At 35.8% G+C, this 15,744-nt stretch overlaps 2 protein-coding genes across 2 annotated transcripts; one reads left to right on the top strand and one right to left on the bottom strand.

Annotated features, from left to right (window-relative positions):
* Positions 1 to 50: 50 nt before the first annotated feature.
* Positions 51 to 3,336, top strand: tpgs2 (tubulin polyglutamylase complex subunit 2; the record flags this gene model as incomplete). The annotated part of the gene is made up of 7 exons (XM_079898536.1): positions 51 to 223; positions 759 to 838; positions 936 to 1,023; positions 1,237 to 1,368; positions 1,464 to 1,574; positions 1,695 to 1,858; positions 3,115 to 3,336. The coding sequence occupies exons 1-7, from the start codon at positions 148 to 150 to the stop codon at positions 3,334 to 3,336; spliced, it is 873 nt and encodes a 290-aa protein (XP_079754662.1). The 5' UTR covers positions 51 to 147.
* Positions 2,745 to 10,244, bottom strand: aqp7 (aquaporin 7). Its single transcript, XM_079898535.1, has 6 exons — positions 10,014 to 10,244; positions 6,626 to 6,752; positions 6,390 to 6,527; positions 6,179 to 6,297; positions 5,871 to 6,088; positions 2,745 to 4,281 (listed from the first exon to the last, which is right to left on the bottom strand). The coding sequence occupies exons 1-6, from the start codon at positions 10,146 to 10,148 to the stop codon at positions 4,089 to 4,091; spliced, it is 930 nt and encodes a 309-aa protein (XP_079754661.1). The 5' UTR covers positions 10,149 to 10,244; the 3' UTR covers positions 2,745 to 4,088.
* Positions 10,245 to 15,744: the final 5,500 nt, after the last annotated feature.

The raw sequence follows: 15,744 nt of genomic DNA, 5'->3' as shown, positions 1-15,744 counted from the left end.
CTAATCTCTCATTTTCTCAGCCAATAGGAGTGCAGAACCGCAATGTTTTGGTTCTGCGTGCTTGGTAACATCAGCATCCGTCAGTGTGACTGCAGCAAGAGAATAAGTGTCATAGAATTATATAGATGCTTTTTGTGTTATTTTGGAATGGAGGAGATAAAAGACGAGAAGACATTCAAGGTGTTTGTAGATAGACTCACCCTCGGTATTACTCGGGTTTTGGGTGAGTGGACGATGTTTAATAAAAATAATTGTAGACTGCATCCTACAATAGGCTGCATGCCCTGCTGAAGAAAACATCATGGCTAGCTCGTCTCCCGGGTTGGTCTGGTTTTGGGTTCGTGTTAGTGGATCAGGCTGGGAGGCCAGCTGGCGACCAGCTTGGCTAGACTGGGAGACCATCTTAAACCAGCTAAGACCAACAAAGCAGCTTAGGGTGATTTCATATTTTGTGAGTGTGTATGTGTGTTCTTGTTTAACCTACACTGAGAGAGGTGACCAAATGTCTCCACAAAGATAGTTAAACGTGAAAAAGTTTACATTTTGGGGGCCCCATGAGGAAAACAGCTTAAAAATCATACAGTGATGTTTTTTTTTAGTTTTCTGTGATGTATAGGTTTAGGTTTATAGGTAGGGTAAGTGTGTGTGTGTGTGTGTGTGGCTGTCTTAGCACTAATGCAAACCAAGTCAGTTATCAATGTTATTACATACATATGCATGTATGTGCATGATTCTTTGGCATATTTTCTGCTTGACAGAGAACCTCCCTGGTGTGCTGGATGTACGGTTTGCAGAGAAAGCCCCTGCAGAAAAGAGATGCCTTCTCTCGTGGGAGCAGGTATGGAGGTATTTCAATATAACAGAGAATATTCTCAAAGCAGGTCTTTGATGTGGGTATATTTATATCGGGAGTGTTTTTCCTGTGTGTTCTCCAGAAAAACAACTGTGTTTTGCCGGAAGATCTCAGAGATTTCTATCTCACAACAGACGGCTTCATGCTTGCCTGGAACTCCAAGCTGGAAAGTGAGCACCCTGAAACATGCACTGATCAAATGAAACCCTTTATAGTGTGGTTAAACCATGACGATGCCTTAAATTTAGCCCTATTATACTGCTTTTTTATATCTGATCAGTGTTTTACTTCTGTGACCACATCATTATACATCATTCTTAGATTTTTTGATATTATGGTTACGCTTTTATTATAAAAAACTATACATGCTTTGTGTCTTCCAGATGAAGTGGTTCCAGTGGGATGCATGGTGATAAACAGTGTTGCTCAGCTACGACCCCTGATTCAGTCAAACGTATATTCCCTCCCCAATGCACCTACCTTAGCTGATCTTGACTTCGATGATGACTTACAGGGTGAGATTTTCTTTCATCTTAAGGCATTTTATCTTAATTTCATTGCATGCAAATTTGCATGAATTATATACCCTATGTCGTGTCTCTTTTTTTAGAATCTGATGGCCCTGAACAGCCTCACTTTGATTGTCGTAGTCACATATTTGAACTGGACCCCTGCAATGGTAATGGCAAAGTATGCCTTGTTTACAAGAACTGCACTCCAGGTGATTATGCATCCCACACTTAATCCAGAAGGATATGAAGAGTTAGCATACAAAAAAGGTTTAGGCTCTATCATTTTAATCTACCATCTGGCCCTGTGTCTGCTGGCCTGTTCTGTGTAGGTGTAATGGCCCAGCAGTGTGAGGTGTGGTTCTTGGACCGATCACTTTTCTGGCACTATCTCACCCCCTCCTTCACTGCCTACTACCGACTTATGATCACTCATCTGGGGCTTCCCGAGTGGCAGTGTAATTTCACTCCGTATGGCCCCAGCCCGCAAGCTAAGGTCAGCATTATCTATTCAGTTCTATCAAATCAGAATATTTAAGTTATTATTATTAAATTATGATGTTTTTTTTTATTTGACTAAAGTCTACACAAAATGTTTTCTGAAAAATTAATATTCATACTGTATGTTTTTACACATTTATATTTGGTTGCAGATACAGTTTATATGAATACAAATTTTTCTTTTCTTTTATTTTTTTACAGCCCGAACAAATTGAATTAAAGGAGATGTGTGTATTTTTTTCTGTTAAAATACTTACTAGCCTTTGGCTTCCTTATTTTATTCTATATATTTTATTTAATATATGCAAACGTGTATGAAGTAACAATCACTTCATTGACTTTAAATGGCCTGATTTAAATACACTACCATCTGTAGTAAAAGTATGGGGTTGGTAAGACTTTTTATTGTTTTTGAAAGAACTCTCTTATGCTCACAGCTCACTAATGCTGAATTTTGGACCAAATATACAGGAAAACAGTATCATTGTGAAATTTGTATTGCAAATTAAAATTACTATTTAAATATATTTTATTATTGATTCTTGTGATGGCAATCACAGCATTCCAGTCTTCAGTGTCACATGATCCTTCTAATATGCTGAGTTAGTGCTTTAAGAATGTTGAAAACAGTTATGCTGCCTAATATTTTGTTTAATATTTTTGTGAAAATAATTTGTTTGAAATATAAATAACTTTTAATAAATTTTAATGTGTACTTGATTAATAAAAGTATTAATTCTTTGAAGAAGAAAAAAAATCTTACTGTGCCCAAACTTTTAAATGATAGTGTTAGGGAATTTACAGTTAAAGACCCAAGGACCAGATATGAATAATGAAGAACAGGAGTTAGGAGGGCTGTCAATTTAAGACAAGAGTCAGAATTATAATAAATTAAAGAACATTTTTACTAAAGATAGTTTGCAGAAAACAAGTCAGTCGATCTCCAATAATGCCACTTGTTCCTTAACCTGTCACCAAGAATACTTACACACAGACACAGACACAAAGCTTCTTCAAGGTTGGATTTGGTCAGGCTCTAACTTTCAACAGGAGGCTCTTCCCAAAACATCCAGATAATGTGTTCTTTCAGTGAGAGGACGCTTTAATATAGATAAGCAAAGTAAATGCTTTAACTTAGAAATGGTCACTTAAACTATAGGTTCCAATGACCCTTGTGACCTATAGTTATCATGGTGAGCTAGAAGAACATATATATATATAAGCAACTTCTCCATTGATTTCTTGATACAGCAATGGGCCGCTCTCTACCAACCCCTGACGTTCTATGGTGATCCCTATCTTGACACATCCAGTGAACCTTTATTGAACAAGCTGGACCCAGCCAAGGCATTCCGGGGCAAGGCCAAGCCACCCACTCCCAAGAAGAAGCAGCCAGCGCAGGTCCCAGCGAGTGGCGGCAGTACAGCCAAAGGACAAGGGGTCTCGTGGAGACACAGCGTGACTAAACGGTGACCCCGCCGTCCCAACAAATGCCCACAGACTGTTCCCATAGTAGGGCTGGGCGGTATGACGGTATATATCGTTACCGCTGTAGAAAATGTCAGTCGACTAAGACACTGAGATTTGTCAAAGAAACATGGAGAAAGCAGATCAAGAGGATCCACAAAGGAATTACGTTTTCTAAAGGGTTGTTGTTAACGTGATATTTTCGGGGGAAAAGGCGCAGCAGTCAACTAGAGCAGTGCAGCACCCGGACAGTTTAGAGGAATGCACATGCTCGCAACGGGGCTTACTTGACAACAGTATATCAATATCATAACGAATAGAAATAATCTTAAATAATGTATCTATCCGTCTCATACCGCCCACCCCTACCGTACAGGCGTGTTGACTGTTCTTTTGGCTAATGCTGGGCATTCATCATGACTTATGCAGCTCAGTTTCATCTATTGATGCCCATAAGTCTGTGTGAGCGTGTGTGTATTTATTAAAGATCAAACATGGACAATCCTGAGTCCTGAGATTCTTCAGTAGCTTATTCCTCTAGTCTAACTCAAAAGGTAGTACTGTAGTACACAATGCCTGTAGTACTGTAGTACACACTGGACTGAGAAAGTTTGCCTGAAAAAATTTTACCCCATAGGCTTTTCAGCCATTATCCATGTTTCATGTTATTACTGTAAACATCCCAGCTGCCCTCGGTAGAAATGGCACTTTCTTTCTTTGGTCTCTGTAACAATCTTGGTCCTTAACTTGAGCAGGTCTCACACAGATATCTCTGTACTGCCATTCTTGCACTTTTCCAAAGGAACACATTCAGGATCTCTTGTAGACTGTGTCTGAGTGCTTTTAAGATCAGGGTGGTGTAGCTCTACAAATGCTTTGTAGATTGAAGCCCCAGTCACTCCACCAATGAAGGGGGCCACCAAAGGTACCCACCACCATCCATTGCCTGCCCTGGAAATACATTGAGGCAACACTTTAATTAAATGTAATCAAATTATGCTGTACTGTTACTGTAATTTACACTTTCAAATTAAATAATAAATATAGATTTTTTTTTTGTTGCTTTATTAATTATTCTTTCCAATAAATAAAAATGTAAAATAATATATTATTATTTTATATTTTCATGTAATGTTTTAATAATTTAATATTATAAAAATATTATTTATTATTTAGCCATACAACTTTAAATGTTTTTTCTTTCTTTCTTGTTACATATTTGATCTGACAATTGTAATTTTTTTCCTATTGTCAACTTTTGAGTAAAATCACAATGGATGTTTCAATGTATGATTAAATAATAATGTAATATGTATTATGTCTACATAATATTTTAATAATTCATTATTATTTTAATAAACAATCATGTAAACATAATAAAACTAGGGCTGTCAAAAGATTAATCGCGATTAATCGCATCCAAAATAAAAGTTTGTGTTTGCATAATATGTGTGTGTACTGTGTATAATTATTTTGTATATATAAATACACAGAAATATTTGCATACATATACTGTATATATTTATATATAATTTATATTATATATAAATATAATTTTTATATATATATAAATTATACAAAAATCAACATTTTTCTTAAATATATACAACATGCATGTGTGTGTATTTATATATACAAAATAATTATACACAGTACACACACATATATTATGTAAACACAAACTTTTATTTTGGATGTGATTAATCGCGATTAATCTTTTGACAGCCCTAAATAAAACAAATATTTTTAGGCATACAACTGTTAACATTAGTAAACTACTTTAGTATTTATTTCAACATTTACTATTAAAATCATTAACAGTTAGCATTAGTTGATGCACTGCGAACTAAAATGAACGACTATTTTTATTAACTAAACTAACATTAACAAAGATTAATAAATACTGTAACAACTGTACTGCTCATTGTTAGTTCATGTTAGTTAATTCATTAACTAATGTTAACAAATGAGACGTTATTGTAAAGTGTTACCAAAATATTTTCCTGTTATAGATCTGATCTGATAATTACGAGGCCCCTAAAGCAGGGTTCCTCAAATCCACTGTCCTGCAGAGTTTAGCTCAAACCATGAACTCACTTACCTGCAATATTCTAACTCTGAAAACTTTGATTAGCTTTGTTCAGGTGTTTGATTAGGGTTAGAACTAAACTCTGCAGGGCAGTGGCCCCTCCAGGATCTGATTAGAGGAACGCTTCCCTAAAGGGAAAAATATGATGGGAGGAAAAAATGTAAGTCAATGCTTTTGCATTCTCTTGAGAAACTTTGTGTTCGCTTGCGAAATGTTTGCGTTCCCCTGAGAAACCTTTTGAGTTCTTTGCGTGCGAATGCAAAGTTTCTCAAGGGAACGCAAAAGCACTGAAATATTTTTATCCTCCCATCTCATATTTTTTTCATCACCATGTCCCTTTAGGTGCTATTTAGATAACTGTGACTTACTTTATCGAAATCCAAAACATAATTTCAATTGATGCATATCAAGAATTCAGGGTTATTGAGGCTGAAAATGCATATTTATTCACCTGAAAACCTCCATGCCCCAACCTGCCATCAGTGTGAAGACTCTTGGCCCTAGATCTCGTGTGGGATTGATGGCATAGCCGCTGTTGCTCCCCATAGAGACACCGATGAGCAGCACCACGAGCCCCACACCAACAGGCTCACCTCCAGCCACAACCGGCTGGTTTCTCTGGTCTGCCAGAGCCATCAGACACAGCAACAGCATGGCGGTGCCCACAACCTGATTCGGAATTTAAAAATATCTTCCTCTAAAAGTGCTTAATGGGTACAGTTGAACAATATTTTTTGCACATGATTCATTTTGAAATACCTGGTCGAAGAATCCAGTGTAGATTGAGATGTAAGGTGCTGGATATGTGGCAAAGATCCCAGCTGTTGCTTTGGGACCAGATACAGTGAAATTGCCCCCACAGTAATGATGTATAGCATCTATAAAGCACAGTACAGATGTGAGTGAAGAAACCTTGTGGCAATTTATATGAACTATTCCAACACTAAGAACAAAAATAACTCCTTCTCACCGTAATAAAGTGAAAAAATGGTCCCGGCAGCGAGGAAGGAACCCAGAAACTGGGCGAAAACATACAGTGGCAGCATCTTCCAGCGCAAACGGCCGAACACGCACATTGTGAACGAAACAGCTGCATTCATATGAGCTCCTATTCAATGGAGTAAAACATATTGCATTATTAATTGTCATTAATATGGAAAACAGTGAATTAGGAGAGCTCTGACCTTGGGGACAACAGGGTCTCACCTGACACTTTTCCACCAATGTGCACACCCATAGCCACACTCAGTCCAAAGCCTAAATTCATGCTGAGGTAATCTCCGAAAAAACCATTTCCTGTGACCACTTGTGCAACACAGCCAAGGCCGAACACCTGGAATTCAAAAATAGTCTTTAAGAGAAACTAAATATGCTTATCATGGATGATGCGCAGCCAGACAGGAAAATAAAACCCTGATTCAAGGCTTATTTCATGGCGACTTCTCAGATAAAAAGTGAAAATTTTATGAATGAACATATGATAGTTTTAACTAAAGAGACCACAATTAGACATAAATAGAGTTATTATTGTTAACTAAAACTGCAAGTAAAACTATGGTGGTCAAAAATGACAGCATTTGTTTTTTACTTCAATGAAATGAGTGCTCTGTATTTTAGTTCGATAATGTTTTTAATTTAATATTTTGTGGTACTAAATTCAATTTATGGAATAATTTTGATCCATTTATTGCCTGTTAACCACTTAGCATAGCAATTCAATTAAAAATCTTTAAATCTTGAATGCTTCGGAGCACAGACTTAAGTTTGGTCTCTTTTTAAAGATGACACTTGGCAGAATATTGCTTAAGTGAAAGTTTAAAATGTGGAATTAAAAAAAGATATATAAGTTTATTATTATGAAAAATGCACAAAAATGACTATTTTAACATTTTATATGAAATTGTTATATGATCCAAATAATAGTTTAACAGTAATAAATAACAGTTTTACTCTAAAACTGTAAGAAAATCAAAGCCATAAATCTAAACAAGTTGTGTTCCAAATTTGAGCTTGATATCTCCAAAAAAAAGAGCTTTCAGATTTTGTTCGGGTGCAGTACCAAACGTTTCCACTAGATGAAATTAATTTCCCATTTGTTTCCAATGCTATCATTTTTACCGTGGACAATACAAGTGTGAATATTTTTTTCAGGACCATTTAACCTTTTCGAATCATGTCCATAATTTGTGTGTGTGCGTGCGTGCGTGCGTGCGTGCGTGTGTGTGTGTGTGTGTGTGCGTGTCAAAGTGGCAAAACCTTTACCGATGAAGTAAAAAATTCTTCCGATGAAGTAAAAAATTCTAAAAAAAAGTCAAACTTTTTCCAGTCAAAAATGGTTAAAAAACATTGTTGTTATTTTAATTAAAGATTAAACCTTAACCTAAACAAAAATGTTACCTTGGAAATTATCTGAAATCAGTTTAAGTTGAAGCACTAAAAGTAGCCTACTAAATGGAAATAAATTAAAATTAAAACTAAAACTGAACTAAAACAAAAATAAAAGGTAACACATAAGGTTTTATTTGTTAAAGGTGCATTGCGCAAGTCTCTGAGTTTTTGCAGAACTATGCCCCCCTTCTGGCGACACACGAAACTGCAACCAGAGTTGTGCACGCGGTTACATGGAGTTTGCGTTGGGGTTTGGGATGAACTAGAAGCCGGTCTCTTTGAATCCATCTTCTACTTTTGCAAAAGTCGCTCGAGTTGTCTTCGCTGATGCGGATAATGGCGGCGAATACACAAACCTGCCAGACATAACCAGGTGAGCGTGAACGCGCATGACGTCACGCTCAGTCGATTCCGTCCCGAATCCCTCTTATTTATTTTACTGTACAGGATTATAGAGGCAATCGCAGTGATCATAGAAGGGCTCATTCAGCCCATCAGGCAATTGTTTAAGCATGTATGGGTTAGAAAAACGGGTATTTTTAACATGAAAAGTTGCTTAATGCACCTTTAAAGGTCCCGTATTATGCCCCTTTTCACAAGATGTAAAATAAGTCTCTGATGTCCCCAGAGTGTGTATGTGAAGTTTCAGCTCAAAATACCCAACAGATCATTTTTTACAGCATGTTTAAATTGTCATTTTTGGGGGCTCAGAAAAACGAGCTGTTTCAGTGTGTGCCCTTTAAATGCAAATGAGGTGCTGCTGGACGACGCAGGGGGCGGAGCTTCATGAGCTCGCGCTCAGTCTGTCAGGACAATTTCATCTCACGGAATGATGATAATATCAGAAACTCTCAGTAGGTGTTCATTTCGAGTCGGACAATAATGCCTACAGAGTCAGAGTGATGTATAGAGATGAAACAGGTATAGTTTAGTAGTTTAATTACGGTTATTATAACGTATTTGTCATCTGCTTGTAGGCTATCCATTATTTATTAATAGCCTACAAGTCTGCTGTCTGAATGATGATCAAACATATACTGATGAGTTTAATAAAGTTTATTGTACATCACACAAAAGATGAAGCGTCAGTTTTACTTCAGAAAATCACAAGAGCTGAGTAAACAGTAAGTTATAAGAAGTGCGCAAGTAGCCAGTAGAGTTGAGGGAGCATTCCTGTGGGCGGAGGTTAGTCAAAAAACGGTCCTAGTGACATCATTAAAGAAGGAAGTAGAGGGATGTAGTCCAAACGAGCCGTTCACTGTAGTCGACTTCTGTTAAATAAAATATCTCGCTTGGCATTGAACTTTGAGCTTTATAATTTTACAGATATTATTTATGCTCTAACAGCAACATTACACACTAACTAAAGTTTGAAACATGGGATCACGAAGAACGGGACCTTTAACATAAGTTAACTACATTAGTTAACATGAACAAAGAACAATACTTCTACAGCATTTAATAATCTTATTTATTGCTAATCTCAGCACTTATTAATCCATTTTTAAGATCAAAAGTTGTATCTGTTTACATTAGTTAATGCACTGTGTGAACTTTTGTATTAACTAACATTCATAAAGGTTAAAAAAAAATGTCATCGTTAGTTCATCGTTAGTTAATGCATTTCCTATTGTTAACAAATGAGACCTTATTGTTGAACAAAAACTAATAAAAATGACAAAACAACTCAAAATTGAAGTAAAATTAAAATGAAAACTGAAAATATAAAAACAAAAGCTAATTCAAAATATGAATAAAACTATAATAGTGTATGAATAATACTAAAATAAAACTGGACTGATTACAGCTACTCAATTTGGAACATAGGTTTCGCACATGACTGGTCAGTTAGCATTGCTGTTGCCCAAGTTTTTGCAATTGACATGGTCACATTGATTTCACCTGATCATGGAAAAAAGTATGTCCAGCCAGTTTTTCTAAGAATAGAATATATGTAGCACATGGTCTGACGCCAATCACCAATGCACTGACCGCAGCCTACTGACCTGACTGTGGCTATGTGATCCAAATCATTACAATGACAAGTACACATGCTCTATGCTGAAGATGAATAAAGCAATGAACAATGAAAGAAATCATCAGTAAAATACTCAACAGTAAATTGTTTTCCAAGCTTGGCATCATCACACAGTGACAATTATTCCAGCAATGAACATGCAAATGAGCCACTATTAAACCATCTCACCATCATGATAAATGTGCAGAGGGTCTCTGCCAGGACCACTCGAATGCATTCATTCTTGATCTTCAACATGGATACCACAGTAGGTGCCATATGGCCTTGAAAACCGTCCTCCATTATGTTGACTTCCTGTTTCATTTCCTCTCGCACTTTTTCTGCAAAGGGCTCTTCTCCCCAAGTTTGCTATTTAGGTTTTTTGAATGGTTGCCATTGAACGTGTCTAGATTGTACTGCAGTGTTTGTCAGCGAAGTCTATTTATATGAAGTCTTTTGCCCCTCCCCATTACTCATGCATGTACCCATTGGTACAGGGAGAGGGACAGGAAATAGACAAAAAACACATTGACAGCAGTATCACGAGTTATTCAATCTTTCAAATGGTCCATCAGTATCAATTATAATCCTGTAATATATCATATGAACTCATATGTTCTTACAGCAAAACTAATAATTCACTTCCAATTTAACCTCACGCATGTGTATGTGTATGCAAACTGTGATTTTACACATTCGATTTCACAATTGAATTGGTTCAAAGTCTCAGCTATATTTACAACTGTCACGTGTATGTTCTGTTTTCTGTTCTGCGCCTGCCTGTGTCCTTGTTAGTTGCCTCAGTTTCCCATCAGTTAATCATTCTGTTTAGCTGTGTCTGTTTAGCTCCCTCATTTAGTCTGTGTTTTTATTCTACCTGCAGTTATTTGTCCGTTCTTGTCTTTATGTAGTGGTTGAGTAATGTTTCTCCTCCAATTAAAGACTCATTTCTAATCTCCTGTATAGTGTGATTTATATATACACCCACGCCTGACAGAAAAACAGACATGGATTTACCAGCTGAACACATAGACAAAAGCGCGCCTATACACGGTGTGGGTCCTAGGGTGAATTTCGCCACTTTTGTGGAGTTGGTAAACAACAGAACGGCATTATCCATCGGCCCCGCTAAGGACAAAAAATGACGTACGCCAAAAATGACGTACGCCAAAAAATATTCAGACTAAGCTAGTTATTGCAAAAAATAAAATAAAATAATTTTATTTGGACTCTCTTTTTTATGTAATGTTTATTTAACTAGGGAAATTAAGTGTAGCAGACGTAAATTTACATTTGATATACAGTAACAAACAAATGTGAGGAATTTGCCTCCTCACTTTAAAACACCACTGCACACCACTGATATATGCCCACACCTGACAAAAACCTTATTTAAATAGTTTGAACTGATTTGTGTAGCTATTATTAATAGACTTGAACAATCAAGCAATTTGAATCATTTACTCTTCTTTGTACTCTGTACTCTCATAATCTATCATATATATAGGCTACCTTGTGCATGTTATAAAGATAGTTTATCTCTAAATGATTTGTATGAAGGAATGAAGTTTTAAGAGATAAACAGCTAAAACAGCTAATAGCTGACCAAAGTACAACACAATAGTGTGTGTGTGTGTGTGTGTGTGTGTGTGTGTGTGTGTGTGTGTGTGTGTGTGTAATTTTAGTAATATTTTGAATTAGCTTTTATTTTTATATTTTCAGATTTCATTTTCAATTAGTTCAATTCAATGAGTTATATTTTTATTTTTTATGTGATCTTGTCATTGTTATTCATATTTTTTCCAACTATTTCTAAATATGTTTTAATTTATTTCATTTTTAGTTATTTTTCAGTTATACTTCAACTTCAAATTATTTAAGTTAGTTGCAAGGCAACCTTCCTCATTTTCGTTTAGTTTTTCATAGCAACACTTATTAGCTGGTTAGTTGCAGTATGGATAGTTTTTTATTTATTTATTGTGAAATTAAAGGTGACTTCATTAATTTACAGTTAAAGACCCAAGGACCAGATATGAATAATTAAGACCATGGAGTTAGAAGTGCAGTCAATTTAAGACAAGAATTAAATATTTTTTTACTGGAGATAGTTTGCAGTTTCATCAGGCAGAAGTCAGCTTAAGACTCACAAGAGTTCGTAGGGCACCCCGTTTACAGTTACAAAGATCACAGCAATAAAAGTCTACACCAAGGTCTAAGCTATACATCCTTGCTTCAGGTTAAATGATTCTGATTGGCTAAGAAATAGAAAAACATAGTAAATATCCACATATAAACTGATAGAATGAAGCATATCTCCATCGATGCGGCTGACACTCGGACCCTGAATGTATGCACTTCTTGACCTTCCAGATCGCAGATCAGGGTTGCTGGGCGCCAACATGTCGAAGAAAACAAGTCAGTCAATCTCCACAAGTAGTGAATAATAACAACTTGTTCCTTAACCTGTAACCAAGAATACTAACACACACACAGACACAAAGCTTCTTCAAGGTTTAGTTTAGTTTAGTTTAGTTTATTAGTTTATTTGAGCAGTAAACATTCTGCTCAAAAGGAGTGGGCCGAAGCAAAAGAGCTTATAAGCGCCCACACCCCAAATTAATACAATAAAAAACTCATTTCACAATAGTACAAAGAATCATAATGCAAAAGCAACAAAACAACAACAAGGAAACCACAACAAAAAAAAGAGAGAAACAAACAAAAACAACAACAACAACAAAACGGATTATACACACTTTCAGTATCTGATAATGCTAGAAATACCCCTAATGGCAACTCATTTCTTCTTCTCTGTACTTTTCAAAAATCTTTTGTTTGTATTTATATTTGAAAAGATTGATGTTTAGACATCTTTTCATCTCCATCTCTAAATTATTCCACAATTGAACCCCATTAACTGTTGGGCTAAAACTTTTCAAAGTTGTACTATGTTTCTGAATCCTAAAGTTTAATTCTTCACGTAATTCATAATAACCAGTACGTTCCTGGAACCTTCTTTGTATTTGGCTTGGTAACACTTTGTGCCTTACTTTGTATAGCATCTGTACTATTTGAAACTCAACAATGTCACAAAACTTCATGATTTTAGATTTTAAAAATAATGAGTTTGTGTGGTCCAAAAACCCAACCTTATGAATTAATCGAATAGCTCTTTTTTGCAGCATTACTATTGGTTTTAATGTGCTTTTATAAGTACTACCCCATACCACTGAACAATAATGTAAATAGGGCAAGATCAGAGAACAATATAACGTATGCAGAGCTTTGATGTTTAAAATGTGCTTTACTTTTGAAATTACTGAAATGCTTCTTGATATTTTAGTGATTACATATTTAATATGAGAGTTCCAAGTAATTCTATCATCAATAATAACTCCAAGGAATTTGATTTCATGCACCCGCTCCATAACCACACCCTCTATCTGAATGGCTTCCTGAGCATTAGAATTACAGTTGCCAAATATCATCATTTTACTTTTACTCAAATTTAGTGATAATTTGTTTTGTTTGAACCACATATTAACACGTTTAAGTTCCAAAGTAACAATTTGACACAGTTGATGTAAATCGTCTCCTGATGCAAAGATATTTGTATCATCTGCAAACAAGATGAATCTAAGTATTTGAGATGTTTTACAAATGTCGTTTATGTACATGTTAAACAACTTTGGGCCCAAAATGGATCCTTGAGGTAAGCCACACACAATTTCTTGACAACTTGACTGATAATCACCTATTATCACACATTGTTTTCTATTTTTTAAATAACTGGTAACCCACTGTAGTGCTACCCCTCTAATTCCATACTGTTTAAACTTATTAATTAATATGTCATAATTTATTGTATCAAATGCTTTACTTAGGTCAATAAATAACCCTATTGCATATTTCTTATTGTCTACAGCATTAGTTATTTCCTCAATTATATCAAAAAGTGCATGCGAAGTTGAACAATTTTTCCTAAAACCAAACTGATTATCTGAGAGTAATTTATTTCTTTCAATAAAGCTGTCAAGTCTAGAATTGAAAACCTTCTCTAAGATTTTTGAAAATTGCGGTAAAAGGGAAACAGGCCTGTAGTTAGTAAAGAGATGCTTATCTCCTGCCTTAAACAGAGGAATCACTTTTGCTACTTTCATACTTTCAGGAAATTGGCCAGTATGCAACGATAAGTTACAAATGTATGTTAACGGCTTACAGATACTTTCAATAACACTTTTTAAGGTCTTCATATCCATATCATAATAATCTTGGATTTGGTCAGGCTCTAACTATAAACAGGAGAGTCTTCTCAAAATATCAAGATAACATGTTCTTTCTCTCAAGGAGAGGACACTTTAATCTAACAGTATAAAGTGAAGACTTTAGCTAAGAAATGGTCATTTAAACTATTGGTTCCAATGACCCTTTTGACCTATAATCGTCATGGTGAGCTAGAAGAACAGATATATGTGTTAACACATGTGGAACACCTTTCTCAAACAAAACAAATCCATATTTCATTTCTGGAAGCTGGGCTAAATGAGCAAGCACTGTTACGCCAGACCTTCAGTCACCTCTCAGATATTTAATGCAGACATTAGAGAATACATGAAAAGAACATTTCAGTAATCACACTGGTAACTTCTATAACAAAGTAAAATCTCATTAGCCTAGAGAAGTCATTTAACTCATTTGATATTTTAAGGAAAAATATTGATTAATAACTTGATTATAATCACTCATTAGTCAAGTCAAGTCAAGTCACCTTCTTTTATATAGCGCTTCAGCCTATGTTTCAAAGCAGCTTTTATAGTGATAATAGGACATTAAAGTAGCCTAACAGAGATTGTTTTGGCTTTACAGCAGCTCTAGAATAAAGTTATCGTCCAGCTTAAGTTAGTTTTGATTGATTCACTTCCGTCGCAACGATCATTAGTTAGGCCTATTAACAAACACGACACCGTTCGAACCGAAACCCCTTAATGCGTTCCGGCCGTTCATTTGCACACAACAGTGCCTGCTGGCTCGAGAACGCAAACCATGAAATAGGTTCCAAGGTAGGCCTACAAAAAAGTTATTTCTGCGCAAACTTAAAAAAAACGCGAACCTGTGAGAACGCTGACGGCGTGCACATGCGTATTACGTGTTTATGCGCGTTTGAATGTGTGCGCAGGCGTGTAGTCCTTCTTTACAAACCAACCCTCAACAAACTACTTGTCTTGCCTTATAATAATTATAATAGGCTACAGAATTGATCGCTTCCGCGTAGCCACATGAACAGGAATTATCCCGACAACGTTTTATCTGTACAGAGGTAAAGGAACTCATTAGATAAACATTGAAGCAACATTCCAGAATCCATCCCTTCACTAGCATCACCAAAAAACTAAAATGTTTCCAAACAGGTTTTACCATTATTAGAGGAGGAAATAGGCCTACTTTTCCCCATACATGAATGGATTAAAAATGTATATTACTAAAACTATAAGGGGAATATTATTTAGGTTTTAATGTGACATCTAGCCTACATCTGTGGTTGCTCCTTCATCTGGTTTGCTGATACTGGTTCTGTGCTTCAGCGAACACAGAATGAAATACAAACTTGGTTAATGAAATACTCAATGACAGTTCATTAACTCAACTGATTTGTTCAAAAATCATTCAGGACCAAAACATCACTACTGTTGCGGCTCTGTTTGGAAGTATTTTCATTTGCGTACCAAAATCAGACAAAGTAATACTGTGTCTAAAAGCAGAGGTGGACAAAGTTCCTTACTTGAGTGAAAGTACAGATAAGCTACTACTGGTCAAATATTACTTCGTTACAACAAGTTGTAAAGACAGATTTTTACTTTTCAGAAGTACTCGTTTTTAGAAGTAGGCTTCTTAGGTATCAAAAGTAAAAAGTAAATGTCAA

Source organism: Squalius cephalus, assembly GCF_949319135.1.
Source record: "Squalius cephalus genome assembly, chromosome: 17".
In the NCBI taxonomy this organism is placed as follows: domain Eukaryota; kingdom Metazoa; phylum Chordata; class Actinopteri; order Cypriniformes; family Leuciscidae; genus Squalius; species Squalius cephalus.
This window is presented reverse-complemented; position numbering and strand designations above follow the sequence as displayed.

Bases quoted from the DNA above. Each gene is read 5' to 3' on its own strand.
- aqp7 (XM_079898535.1), bottom strand. From the start codon at position 10,148: ATGAAACAGGAAGTCAACATAATGGAGGACGGTTTTCAAGGCCATATG. The intron at 6,298-6,389 runs GTGAGAAGGAGT...TGTGCTTTATAG, and splicing joins CATTTTTTCACTTTATTACG to ATGCTATACATCATTACTGT. The intron at 6,089-6,178 runs GTATTTCAAAAT...ATTCCGAATCAG, and splicing joins ACACTGGATTCTTCGACCAG to GTTGTGGGCACCGCCATGCT.